Consider the following 14,619-nt stretch of genomic DNA (forward strand, 5'->3'; position numbering starts at 1 on the left):
TCAATCTATGAACGCGTGCCTGACAACCACTCCCGTTCTACCTTCGATTGAATGAATATCTCTTGGATTCCTTAATCAGAATCTTCGTGGTATAAGCTAGAATCCATTGTCAGCATTCTTGAGAATCCGGAAAGTCTAAACCTTGTCTGTGGTATTCCGAGTAGGATTCAGGGATTGAATGACTGTGACGAGATTCAAACTCACAAAGGTTGGGCGTAGTGACAGACGCAAAAAGATCAATGGATCCTATTCCAGCAGGAGTGAGAACCGACAGATGATTAGCCGTGCGGTGACAGCGCACCTAGACCCTTTTCACTGAGAGGACGAATGGTAGCCATTGACAATGGTGATCCACCAACACACAGCATGCCATAGGAAGAACCTTGCGTGCATGAAAAAGAAGACAGGGGGAAAGCAGAGATTCAGAAGACAAAGCATCTCCAAAACTCCAACATATTCTCCATTACTGCATAACAAGTAGTTATTTCATGCTCTCTTATTTTTCGCAATTCAAACTGATAATCATAATTGATTTCCTGACTAAGATTTACAAGATAACCATAGATTGCTTCAAGCCAACAATCTCCGTGGGATCGACCCTTACTCACGTAAGGTATTACTTGGACGACCCAGTGCACTTGCTGGTTAGTTGTGCGGAGTTGTGAAAAGTGTGAATCACAATTTCGTGCACCAAGTTTTTGGCGCCGTTGCCGGGGATTGTTCGAGTTTGAACAACTAACGGTTTATCTTGTTGCTTAGATTAGGAAAATTTTGTCTTTTGAGTCAGAGTCTTTTACTTTCTTTTCAAAAATCTTTCAAAAATTTTTATTTTTCTTTATTAATCTGTGATTTATCTTTAAGTCTTTTATTATTGTTCTTGTTAAAACTTTAGAATCCTTATTTCCTTTTTCAAAAATTTTTCGAAATTTGAATTTTTTTTACTAATAATTGAGTTTTTCTGTTTGAGTTTAGTTTTACATTTTAAGTTTGGTGCCAATTGTATATCTTATTTTTTCCTTTAAATTTTCAAATTTGTGTCCTTTGTTTTTCCGGGATCTTCAAGTTGTTCTTGTTTAATTTTCTTGTTTGATCTTTAGTTTTTCTTGTCCTGTTTCTTTTCTTGTTTTTCTTGTGCTTTTTCAAAACATTAGCTTTCAAAAAAAAATTTTTATTCTTAGTTATCAAAAATACTTCTTAAAAACAAGTGTTACATTTACAGCACAATTGGCTAGAGCGTTGGTCTATGTTCTTGGTAATTGGGTATCTTCTTTTTAAAATCTTTTTCAAAAATAATTTTTCTTTGATTAAATCTTGTGCCAAACCTTAAGTTTGGTGTCTTCTTGTTGATCTTTCTATAATTTTCGAAAATTTTATTTTGCTTTTCTAAAAAATTTTAAGTTTGGTGTTCTTTCTTCATGTTCTTGAGTTCTTGTGAGTCTTTAAAGTGTTCTTGAGTCTTCCTTGTGTTTTGATCTTAAAATTTTTAAGTTTAGTGTTCCATGGTGTTTTCCCTCCAAAATTTTCAAAATCAAGGAGCATTAGATCTAAAAATTTTAAGTTGTGTGTCTTTTGTGTGTTTTTCTCTTTCATCATAAAATTAAAAAATAAAAAAATATCTTTTCTAACTATTCTTAAGCAAATTTTCTGGAGCTACAGCACTCCAAATGGCACGCTCCCAATTGCATTAGAAAGTAGACATCCATGGCTTTCCAGCAATATATAATAGTCCATACTTTGAATAAGGATTGACGACGTAAACTGGCGTTCAACGCCAGTTCCATGCTGCATTCTAGAGTCAAACGCTAGAAACAGGTTGCAAAGTGGAGTTCAACGCCAAAAACAGGCTACAAACTGGCGTTCAACTCCAAAAGAAGCCTCTACACGTGTAAAGCTCAATGCTCAGCCCAAGCACACATCAAGTGGGCCCCGGAAGTGGATTTCTGCATTATTTACTTATTTCTGTAAACCCTAGTAACTAGTTTAGTATAAATAGGACTTGTTACTATTGTATTTACATCTTTTGGACGTTTAGTTCTTAGATCATGGGGGCTGGCCATTCGGCCATGCCTGAACCTTTGTAAAAGACCAAGCTAAGAGGTGGTTAAATAACCAACCTAAGGCTAGCATAAGGACATGGAAACAGCTGTCAGAAAAATTCCTGAATCAATACTTCCCTCCAAAACAGATGACACAGCTAAGGCTGGACATCCAAGGCTTTAAACAAGGAGATAATGAATCTCTTTATGATGCCTGGGAGAGATACGAAGAGATGCTAAGAAAATTCCCCTCTGAAATGTTTTCAGAATGGGTGCAGTTAGACATCTTCTATTATGGGCTTACAGAGAAAGCTCAAATTTCTCTAGATCACTCAGCTGGTGGATCTATACACATGAGAAAGATAATTGAAGAGGCTCAAGAGCTTATTGATACAGTTGCCAGAAATCAGCATCTGTACCTAAGCAGTGAATCTTCCATGAAAGAAGAGGCTAAAACAGTAACTGCTAAACTCAGTCCTGCAGAATAAATTACTGAATTCAATCAGCAATTAGACTTTCTAACAAAACAGCTGGCCGAATTCAAGGAGATACTACAAGACACAAGAATGGCTAATCAGAATATGGAAGTACAATTGAAGCAAACAGAACAGCAGTTATCAAAACAAATAACGGAAGAGTGCCAAGCAATTCAATTAAGAAGTGGAAAAACATTAAATACCTCACTTCAAGGTAGCAGGAAGCCAAGAAATGAACAACGTGCTATCCAAAATCCCTCTGAGGACAGTAAGAGCCCAGAGAGGAATAACTCTGGCGTTCAAACGCCAGAAACAGGCAAGGATTTGGCGTCAAACGTCCAATGGAAGCTCAGTTCTGGCGTTCCAGCACCAAGAACAAGTAAGGAGTTGGTGTCCAACGCCACTCCAGCTTTTAACCCGGGCATTCAAATGCCAGTGAGGGATCAGACACACACAAGTGCTGATAACAACCCCTCTAAAAAGGCTTCTCCAACCACCTCTGTAGGAAATAAACCTGCAGCATTATCTCAGGACTCTTGAAATAAAGATTCCGTTTGCAGAGGCACTTGAGCAAATACCTTCTTATGCCAAGTTCATGAAAGAGATCTTGAGTCATAAAAAGGATTGGAGAGAAACTGAAAGAGTTCTCTTCACTGAAGAATGCAGTGCAGTCATTCTGAAAAGCTTTCCAGAAAAGCTTAAAGATCCCGGGAGCTTTCTGATACCATGCACATTAGAGGGTAATTACACCAAGACGGCTTTATGTGATCTTGGGGCAAGCATCAACCTAATACCTGCATCCACTATCAGAAAGCTTGGTTTAACTGAAGAAGTTAAACCAACCCGGATATATCTCCAACTTGCTGATGGCTCTATTAAATACCCATAAGGCGTGATTGAGGACATGATTGTCAGGGTTGGGCCATTCGCCTTTCCTACTGACTTTGTAGTGTTGGAAATGGAGGAGCACAAGAGTGCTACTCTCATTCTAGGAAGACCTTTCCTAGCAACTGGACGAACTTTCATTGATGTCCAAAAGGGGGAAGTAACCCTGAGAGTCAATGAGGATGAGTTTAAGTTGAATGTTGTCAAGGCCATACAGCATCCAGACACACCAAAAGACTGCATGAAAGTTGATCTCTTTGACTCTTTGATAGAGGAGGTTAACAAGACTGAGAGTCTCGAATCAGAGCTGGAAGACATCTTTAAAGATGTTCAGCCTGATTTGGAGGGTTCAGAGGAATTGAAAGAGTCTCTGAGACTTCCTCAGGAAGAGGAAAAACCTCCTAAACCCGAGTTCAAGCCTTTACCACCATCCTTGAAATATGTATTTCTGGGAGAAGGCGACACTTTTCCAATGATCATAAGCTCTGCTTTAAATCCACTGTAAGAGAAAGCACTAATTCAAGTGCTAAGGACACACAAGACAGCTCTTGGGTAGTCCATAAGTGACCTTAAGGGCATAAGCTCAGCTAGATGCATGCACAAAATCCTATTGGAGGATGATGCTAAGCCAGTGGTTCAACCACAGAGGTGGCTAAATCCAGCCATGAAGGAAGTGGTGCAAAAAGAGGTCACCAAATTACTGGAGGCTGGGATTATTTATCCTATTTCTTATTGCCCCTGGGTGACCCCTGTTCAAGTTGTTCCCAAGAAGGGAGGCATGACAGTGGTTCATAATAAAAAAAATGAACTGGTTCCTACAAGAACAGTTACAGGGTGGCGCATGTGTATTAACTACAGAAGGATCAACACAGCCACCAGAAAGGATCATTTTCCTTTACCATTCATAGACTAGATGCTAGAGAGACTAGCAGGTCATGAATATTATTGCTTTTTGGATGGCTATTTAGGTTACAACCAGATTGCAGTAGATCCTCAGGACCAAGAGAAAACAGCATTCACATGTCCTTCTGGAGTATTTGCTTACAGAAGAATGCCTTTTGGTCTGTGTAATGCACCTGCAACCTTTCAGAGGTGTATGCTTTCTATCTTCTCTGATATGGTAGAGAAGTTTCTGGAAGTCTTCATGGATGACTTTTCAGTATTTAGAGACTCATTCAGCTCCTGCCTTGACCATTTAGCACTTGTTCTAAAAAGATGCCAAGAGACCAACCTAGTTTTAAACTGAGAAAAATGTCACTTTATGGTGACTGAAGGAATTGTCCTTCGGCATAAAATTTCGAACAAGGGAATAGAGGTGGATCAAGCTAAAGTGGAAGTAATTGAAAAATTAACACCACCTGCTAATGTTAAGGCAATCAGAAGCTTTCTGGGGTATGCAAGATTCTACAGGAGGTTTATAAAGGATTTTTCAAAAATTGCAAAACTCCTGAGCAATCTGCTAGCTGCTGACACGCCATTTGTGTTTGACACAGAGTGTCTGCAGGCGTTTGAGACTCTGAAAGCTAAGCTGGTCACAGCACTAGTTATTTCTGCACCAGACTGGACTTTACCATTTGAACTAATGTGTGATGCCAGTGACCACACCATTGGTGCAGTACTGGGGCAGAGGCATGACAAGCTTCTGCATGTCATTTATTATGCTAGCTGCGTTTTAAATGATACCCAAAAAATTACACAACCACAAAAAAGGAATTGGTTGCAGTGGTTTATGCCATTGACAAGTTTAGATCATACTTAGTAGGATCAAAAGTGATTGTGTACACTGTCCATGCTGCTCTTAAATATCTACTAAAAAAATAGGATTCAAAACCCAGGCTCTTAAATATCTACTAAATATCTACCCAAGGAGTACAGCAGGCAACAAAAGAAAAAATTAATTACTGATGCAAAGTACTACTTGTGGGATGAACCCTATCTCTTTAAGAGATGTGCAGACGGAATAATCCGTAGGTGTGTGCCTAGAGAAGAAGCACAGAGGATCTTATGGCATTGCCATAGATCACAATATGGAGGCCATTTCGGAGGTGAGCAAACGGCCACCAAGGTCCTCAAATGTGGCTTCTACTGGCCTACACTCTATAGGGATTCCCGAGAGTTTGTACCTAACTGTGACAGTTGCCAAAGAGATGGTAATCTGCCTCATGGTTCCGCCATGCCTCAAAAAGGAATCTTGAAGATTGAGTTGTTTGATGTATGGGGAATTGACTTCATGGGACCTTTCCCACCATCATACTCAAACACTTATATTCTGGTGGCAGTCGACTATGTATCAAAATGGGTAGAGGCCGTTGCCACACCCACCAATGATACTAAAACAGTGCTGAAGTTCCTCCAGAAACATATCTTCAGCAGGTTTGATTCTCCTAGTTCAGATAGTGTTATTGATTCTCCTAGTTCAGTATGTTGATTCTTGAACACAGCTACTTTATGAGTCCTGGCCGTGGCCCTAAGCACTTTGTTTTCCAGTATTACCACCGGATACATAAATGCCACAGACATATAATTGGGTGAACCTTTTCAGATTGTGACTCAGCTTTGCTAAAGTCCCCAATTAGAGGTGTCCAGGGTTCTTAAGCACACTCTTCTTTTTCTTTGGACCTTGACTTTAACCGCTCACACTACAAGAAAAATACCCATTCAGCCACACTTTTTTTAAGCTACATTTGAAAAGTGTAGAATAGGCTACGCTTTTCTCCGTGTTGCCTTTTTATAAGAGAAAAGGATACACAAATGCGGCATCGTTTAAAAAGCGTAGCCTTAGGTATTATAGAAATCACTTATAAAGCGTAGCCGTAGGTTGATATCTATAGGTTCACTTTTCGTATCAAAGGAGACGCTTTTAAAGAGTAGCCTATTTATTAAGTTTTGGGTGCGTTTTAAAAATGATGCCTAATGTATCTAGAGCAAAAAACTTAACCCTTAGTAAATTTTTTTCCTCTTTCTCCTGAAAGCAAACTGATGACACTTAGTAAAATTTTGGTCCATTCCCTCCAAATCTCACTCACCTCCAAAGCACCTTCATCCACTTTCGTAAACCCTCGTCACCCCCCATTCCCTCCAAAGTCACCATCGCGAAGTAGAAACCCTGCCTGCCTCCAAAGCTCACCTTCGCCACACACCCTTTCACACACACACACCCAGATTCAGAATGAGGGAACCAGAGGGAGGAGAGGAGGAAGACAGAGATGAGAGCGCGAGCGAGAGACCAGAGAGTGAGAGGGGGTCACCGCTGCAACACCGCTGCAGCCGCCGCCATCACCATCGTGGAGGAGGGAGTCCGGAGGAGAGAGAGAAAGATGATTCGCAGACGAGATGGAGAGAGAGGACGAAGACGCGACGCGAGAGAGGAGGTTGTTCCGCCGTGCACTGTCGTCGCTCCTGGGGTCAATTGAAGCCGCCGCCGCTGCTAGGGCTTGCCGTGCTCCTGTCCTCACTTTCGGCTTCTACGATTACTTCCTGTTCATACTCCCAACCCCTCTCTCTCTCCAACTTTCATTTCATTCTCATTTCAATTTCAATTTCAAAGTCTCTGCAGGTGTTTCATCGGTGCCGTTTTCGACGCCAAGGGTGCGGATTCATTTCTCTCTTTTGAAAAGTTCTGCTGCAATCTCCCCAGACCTCTTCTTCAGGTTCCGGTTTCTATTTGGATTAGTTTTCTCAATTCGATTTTGATCCATCTGCTAATTAATTGGGTTGATTAATACCAGATCATATATCTCGCCATAATAAGTTCAACATATTATTTCATTGTAAAATCGTGTTTAACAGATCATATATGATTAATGTGAATGAAGAACACTAGGTTGAGTTGAATTGAATTGAATCATGGATAAGAGCATGTTAGCTGGTTTGGAATCATTTGCTTTTGCTAACTTTGCCAATCCACTATGCTTTCTTTACTCTCTTGATTTATTACACTGATCTAATGTTCTCAATGTTCTGTAGATTCTATGAAATTTAGCATGAGTATTTTTCATGATTTATCCAAAATTGTAAAGTTGAGTAAAGAGTGAAAATTATAACTCTTACCATTGGTATCCATGATTCCATCATCAATGAGCTCTTGCATATTTTCTTGCAAGATAACTTTGCAGCCATGTTGTGCTAATTTATGAGACAAGTGCATTAGAGGGTTCACATGCCCTTGTGCTGGAATGGAATAACTGGAACATGTTTGAGCTTCATCTTTTCTGGTGTTTTTGATTCTGAGGTTTAGCATTACTCTTTCTTTTAGTTGCATTGTAGCTACTGATTTAAGCTATGTATCTACCTTATTTTAATTTAAATTTTTTGCACAAGACAGCTATAAAAAATACTTGATTACAAGTAAAGCAAGTTGATTCCTTAGTGCCAAACAGAGTTGGAGTTTTGGTTCCAATTTTAGAGTTGTCTTCAAGGATTATTGAGTAACTTTTTAACTTTGAATTTGCTAGTATATTTCTTATAGGAAGAGCGTCTTTGGGAATTGGGAAGGGTATATTAAATTGTGACTAAAAGAAAACCTTTTTACTAGTATACTTTGTGGCAGGATTTATTGTAATTTTGAATCTCTCAATGATTTTTATTGTTGCTTTATGATGTGGAGGCTGCTGTGAGTTAAGAGATTGGAGTCATTCTCAGGTTTGATTTGCATTTATTTAATTTTCTATAGCGAATGTGATTTCATTTCAAGTAGGTGCTTCTCTATGTGGATGAGAAGAAAATAGCAACTTGTTTTTCTAATGATTGTTATGGTATTTAATTAAATTGATATAATCTACAATGCAGTTTTTTGTACCTTTGACTATTGTATCAACATGTAGATAACCTCTCTACTATTGCTCAGATAACCTCTCTTTATGAAGTTTCATGCATTGGAGGAATCATTGCATTTTTTCCTCCTTTTCTGCAAATTTTCTAATAAAACATAATGTGACATTTTCATGAAAATGAGATATAAATTCAAAATATGTATGATGAAGTTCTATGAAGGGTTAATGCAGATAATTAACTGAAGTGCTGAAGCCAATTTATATCCTGGTGCAATAACTTCGACAGTTAAGTGCTGAAGATTGGGTAGATATATTCTAATATTTTCTTTGATTAGTTTCTTTGCTTCTCACTAAGGACATTATTTTGTGTTATTAGCTTCAAATTACAGAGGCAGTTGGATACTTACTTTCTCCTTGCTCACATGTGCTCTGTCAAGCTTAAAGAATGGGTGCTTGTTCAGTACTCTACTTCAATTTCTGTTGTGCTGTCTGACTCAACTAGCGCAAGCTTAATGGATCTTGTGTTTGTCGGTTTTCTTCCTTCTCTGTTTTCTTTTTTTTGTCCTTTTCATTTTCTCGTTGAGGAAGAACTTGATTTTCCAAAGAGTGAAGGATCTTTAGCTGGTAGCATTAACATTCTTTCCCCTGCTGGTTGCTGCATTGGATTGCTATTCTTTTTGCTTTTCCTCCAAATCTGACCCCGGTTTGTTCTAAACCTATGCTCTGTATTTATTTCTGTTACATGTATTGTTAAATTGCCTTGTTTAAACAACCATTAGAGTTCCTCAAGTTGAATCCTCTTGCTTTAATTCCTATTCTGGTGGATGGAGATTTTGTTCTTGCTGAATCCTTAGCCATTATTATGGTTGGTCCTCCAACTCATGATTTTAATTTCCCTGTTTCTCTTATATATTCTTATTTGTATTCAATTATTCATGTTCTCTATGTATGCAGTATTTGGACGATAAGTATCCTCAATACCCTTTGCTACCTCATGACGTTCCCAAAAGAGCACTCAATTTTCAGGTACACCTGCTGCATAATCTTAAGCTCTAGTCCTTTTTGTTACTCGGCTTTCTAATCATCTTATCCACTCTCCACAGGTTGCACATATTATTTTGCAGAATAACGTCATTGAGAAAAAAGGTTGGCCTTCATGAAAAACTTCCTTGGGCACAAAGTGTCATTAGAAAGGGCTTCACAGGTGACACTTCACTGAATACCATTAAGATATATTCTGGTTTGTTACTTCCAAACCAATTATTCATTTAAGTGATTTTTTTTTCTTGCCTTAATTAAATGTTGCATATTTTTCATTATTTTCAGCACTTGAAAAGCTACTGAAAGATCATGCAGGGAGATATGCCACTGGAGATGAAATTTTTCTGGTACTTGCAATTCATATGACAATGCTCAGTTACTATTATTATACCATGTGTGTTTGTATGCGTATTTTTATACTTAAATTTAGCTGCAGCACTTTATGCATCTTTGGGGGACTAGGCATATGACTGGTTATGGGAATCAATTCCTTTTTGTGATAATAACAACTATTATTATAATATTTTTGTACTTAAATTTATACAGCACTTAAATTTTTATACAAGCATGTTTACTCATCTTAATTGGATGTGGCAACCCTTTTTAATGAACAACTATTATTATAATATTAGTATTCCTTTGAAAGCATGTCTTTGGAATGTGAACTTGGATTTTTACCTTAGCAACTTGTAAGGGATCTTTCTAAGTATAATAATTGGATGATCAATTCTTCCTCAACCTGTTTGTCCATGTATTTTGCAATCTTGTTCTGTTTGATTGGCCTTTATGGTTAACAAAACCGAACCAATTACCGAACCTACGGTTACTAGGATCAATATGGTTGAGCCGGCATAAACACCCCTTTTGACTAGGTAGTATTCACCATTCAACCAACCTATCCTATAAGGCTGCCTCTTACTCATGCTTGTGGCAGTTATCAATAAGATCATTGCAATCCCAAAGCTAAGCCTGCCAACCATCACATCATTCAAATTTTATTACTGCATTAGGGGCAGAGCTTTTTTGTTCTTCTATTGTGTACAATTGAATTTGTGCTATAGAGTTCCTATTCTTATTATGTAATTTGTATTAATGGAATTCAAAACAGTGCAGGGGCATTTGAGTTTTGAAATACCTTTAATTCTTATTATTAGTCTTCAATATGTAGTGCAAGATCACTTGGAGGATTTTAATTGGTGTTGCCGTGGAAAATGTAATCCGACAGCCCATTCCAGAGGTAAGCAGCACTGTATTTCTCAAAATTTGGAGGTGAAAAAGTTTCTTGTTAATGCACTAGTTTATGAAGTTTTATTCATTAATTTGTCTTCAATTTTTTAAGCCTTTTGCTTCAATTTACTTGTGTAACTTGATGTATTCTTGAATTGTGTTTTGGGTTCTGATTCGCCATAAATAGATTAAGCGAGGGGATTCATGTTTGGTCCGTCAATTGCATTGGGGATATTGGTACAAAATTGATATATCTGTCTCAATTCATTTTTAATTTTACAATTTAGGTTGATAATTCTCACTTTACTCTTTGAAGCAATGCCGTTTTTCCCACTTGAAATTAAGTTGATTGGCATGATTTTGGGAATTTAGCATTCAGCTTTAATGAGAATAATAAAAAACTAACAAGCTGAGAAGAGAAAAAGTAAGTAATCAATCAAATAGATACTGTGGTATTGTATCTTATTTATCTGAAATATCAAATCTGCTAAATCAAAGTGCTTACTACTTTTGATAGGTAACGAGCTATTAGAATGCTTTTAGTTTTGTTCAAGGTGAGTAACTGTTATAGTTGTTTGGTAAATAATGCTGGGATTGGTTTGGGTGATAAATATCCTATTGGCAGTAAAGTTCAAGCTGTTTGGAGTGAAGATAGGTAATGGTATATTCAGCAATTAATTTCTTTTTCTTTGTCCATTTATTCAGCAATTAGTATGATGATCATATATATTTTAGTATTTCAACTCAGTTTGTGATCTTACTATTTTGATTTAGTTAATTTCTATTTACACTTCTTTTGTGCACCTTTAGAAGAATTTTGTTGTTTAAACTTCTTAGAAGTGCATGTATTTTTGTAGCAGCCCCGCTAGGAATGAACAAGGAAATGAACACCGATACAATTGTTAAGGCCAAGAGTTTTCTTGATGGTGACGAAGATCAGCATGAAAAAGATGTGTTTGAGAAGAATCTGAAGGCGCTTCAGAAGATTTTTTAGTCATTATGCCAAGATTAGAAGATTGGCGATTTTCTGTTTGTTAAGCTCTTGTCGGATATAGAGTGTAAACTTTGCATTTTAATTGATGTGATACAAGTTTTATGTGACTTAAATTATCTTAAGTTATATTTTGATTGTTAATTGCTTCTTAAGATTATGCCTTTGAATTATGTAAGGATAATTTTTATTGTTTAAAGAAATTATTTAGTATAATTATGTGTTTAATTTTATTTTATAATATTTAACTCATTTAATTAAAAATGTAGAATTATATATGTAATAATATTATTAAATATTATGTTGTATAAAAAATTATTAGAATATTATATACATACAGAAAATAAAAAAAAATAAAAAAACAATGAGGGACCTAAGGCTACACTTTTATAGAGTAGCTATGGTTATACAGAAAATTAAAAAAAATAATAAGGGACCTAAGGCTACGCTTATAAAAAGTAGCTATGGTATACAATCTGGCTACGCTTTACAAGTGATGCAGTAGCGTTGAAAAGTGTAGCCTATTCTGGAAAAATGAAAGCTGAAAAGCGTAGCCTTTGGTCCTAGATAGCATCACTTGAAAAGCGTAGCCTATTCCCAAATGCCAAAAGCGTAGCCCTTGGTGCAGAAAAGCGTAGCCTTTGAGAATAGGCAACGGCCGAATAGGAATCACCCCAAAAAGCGTAGCCGTAGCCCAAAAAGCGTAGCCGTAGCCTAAGGCATCATTTTTTTTCACTTTTGGCTACACTTTTCAAGTGTACTTGAATGGGTGTTTTTCTTGTAGTGTCAGTCTCAAGTTTTCACTTGACACCTTCACACCACAAGCACAAGGTTAGGGACAGCTTGGTTTAGCCGCTTAGGCCAGGATTTTATTCCTTTAGGCCCTCCTATCCACTGATGTTCAAAGCCTTGGGATCCTTTTTATTACCCTTGCCTTTTGGTATTAAGGGCTATTTGCTTTTTGCTCTTGCCTTTTGGTTTTAAGAGCTTTTGGCTTTTTCTACTTGCTTTTCCTTTTTCTTTCTATTTTTTTTGTATTTTTTTTCGCAAGCTTTCTGTATTCACTACTTTTTCTTGCTTCAAGAATCAATTTTTTGATTTTTCAGATTATCAAATAACATTTCTCCTTATCATCATTCTTTCAAGAGCCAACATATTTAACATTCTTAAACAACAACTTCAAAAGACATATGCATTATTCAGGCATTCATTCAGAAAACAAAAAGTATTGTCACCACATCAAGATAATTAAACTAGTTTCAAGGATGAATTTGAAACCATGTACTTCTTGTTCTTTTGTAATTAAAATATTTTTCATTTAAGAGAGGTGATGGATTCATAGGACATTCATAACTTTAAGGCATAAATATTTAAATACTAATGATCATGAAGACATAAACATAAAGCATAATAAACGAAAAACAGTAAAATAAATAGACAAAGAGATTAAGGAATGAGTCCACCTTAGTGAGGGTGGCGTCTTCCTCTTCTTGAAGAACCAATGGTGCTTTTGAGCTCCTCTATGTCTCTTCCTTGTCTTTGTTGTTCCTCCCTCATAGCTCTTTGATCTTCTCTAATTTCATGGAGGATGATGGAATGCTCTTGGTGCTCCATCCTTAGTTGTCCCATGTTGGAACTTAATTCACCTAGGGAAGTGTTGATTTGTTCCCAATAGTTTTGTGGAGGAAAGTGCATCCCTTGCGGCATCTCAGGGATTTCATGGTGAGGAATATCCTCATGCTCATGTTGAGGTCCATGCTCTCTTTTGCTTCATCCTTTTCTTAGTGATGGGCTTGTCCTCTTCAATGAGGATGTCTCCCTCTATGTCAATCCCAGCCGAATTGTAGAGGTGGCAAATGAGGTGAGGAAAGGCTAACCTTGCCAAGTTGGATGACTTGTCAGCCACCTTGTAGAGTTCTTGAGGTATAATCTCATGAACTTCCAGTTTCTCCCCAATCATGATGCTATGGATCATGATGGCCCGGTCTATAGTAACTTCCGACCGGTTGCTAGTAGGAATAATTGAGCGTTGAATGAACTCCAACCATCCTCTAGCTACTGGTTTGAGGTCAAGCCTTCTTAGTTGAACCGGCTTACCTTTTGAGTCAATTTTCCATTGAGCTCCTTCCACACATATGTCCATGAGGACTTGGTCCAACCTTTGATCAAAGTTGACTCTTCTAGTGTAGGGGCGTGCGTTCTTTTCCATCATTGGTAGGTTGAACGCCAACCTTACATTTTCCGGACTGAAATCTAAGTATTTCCCTCGAACCATGGTGAGCCAATTCTTTGGGTTTGGGTTCACACTTTGATCATGGTTTCTAGTGACCCATGCGTTTGCATAGAACTCTTGAACCATTAAGATCCCGACTTGTTGAATGGGGTTGGTGAGGACTTCCCAACCTCTTCTTTGGATCTCAAGTCGGATCTCCGGATACTCATTCTTTTTGAGTTTGAAAGGAACCTCAGGGATCACTTTCTTCTTGGCCACAACTTCATAGAAGTGGTCTTGATGGACCTTAGAGATGAATCTCTCCATCTTCCATGACTCAGAGGTGGAAGCAATTGCCTTCCCTTTCCTCTTTCTAGAGGTTTCTCTGGCCTTTGGTGCCATGAATGGTTATGGAAAAATAAAAAGCAATGCTTTTTACCACACCAAACTTAAAATGTTTGCTCGTCCCCGAGCAAAAGAAGAGAGAAAGAAGTAGAAGAAGAAGAGGAATGGAGGAGAGGGAGAGAGAGTTGGTTTCGGCCAAGGGGTGAAGGTGGGTTGTATGATGGTTTTGGAGGAGTAATAGAGGTGATCGGTGGAGGTTAATTTGGGGAAGAGTGTTATGGAAAGGTGTAATAAGGAGAGAAGAAGATGTGGGGATCCTGTGGGGTCCACAGATCCAGTGGGGTTAAGGACTTAACATCCCTGCTCCAATTAGGCGTGTAAAACGCCCTTGCTATGCAATCCTAGTGTTTAACGCCAGACTGCTGCCTGTTTCTGGCGTTAAACGCCCAAATGTAGCTTGTTTCTAGCGTTTAACGCCAGGTAGATGCTTGCTTCTGGCATTAAACGCCAGCTTGGTGCCTGTTTCTGGCGTTAAACGCCAGACAGATGCTTGTTTCTGGCGTTTAAACGCCAGACTGTTCCTCCTCTAGGGTGTGCAATTTTTAATGCTGTTTTTCATTCTGTTTTTGATTTT

The 14,619-nt window shown here is 38.0% G+C and overlaps 1 protein-coding gene across 1 annotated transcript; it reads left to right on the top strand.

Annotated features, from left to right (window-relative positions):
* The first annotated feature begins 6,566 nt into the window (after nt 1-6,566).
* LOC110265539 (uncharacterized) lies at nt 6,567-8,412 on the top strand. Its single transcript, XM_088496248.1, has 3 exons — nt 6,567-6,876; nt 6,954-7,047; nt 8,343-8,412. The coding sequence occupies exons 1-3, from the start codon at nt 6,567-6,569 to the stop codon at nt 8,410-8,412; spliced, it is 474 nt and encodes a 157-aa protein (XP_088352374.1).
* The last annotated feature ends 6,207 nt before the right edge of the window (nt 8,413-14,619 follow it).

The sequence above is a fragment of the Arachis ipaensis genome, chromosome B8 (genome assembly GCF_059453495.1).
Source record: "Arachis ipaensis isolate K30076 ecotype BB chromosome B8, ASM5945349v1, whole genome shotgun sequence".
In the NCBI taxonomy this organism is placed as follows: Eukaryota; Viridiplantae; Streptophyta; class Magnoliopsida; order Fabales; family Fabaceae; genus Arachis; species Arachis ipaensis.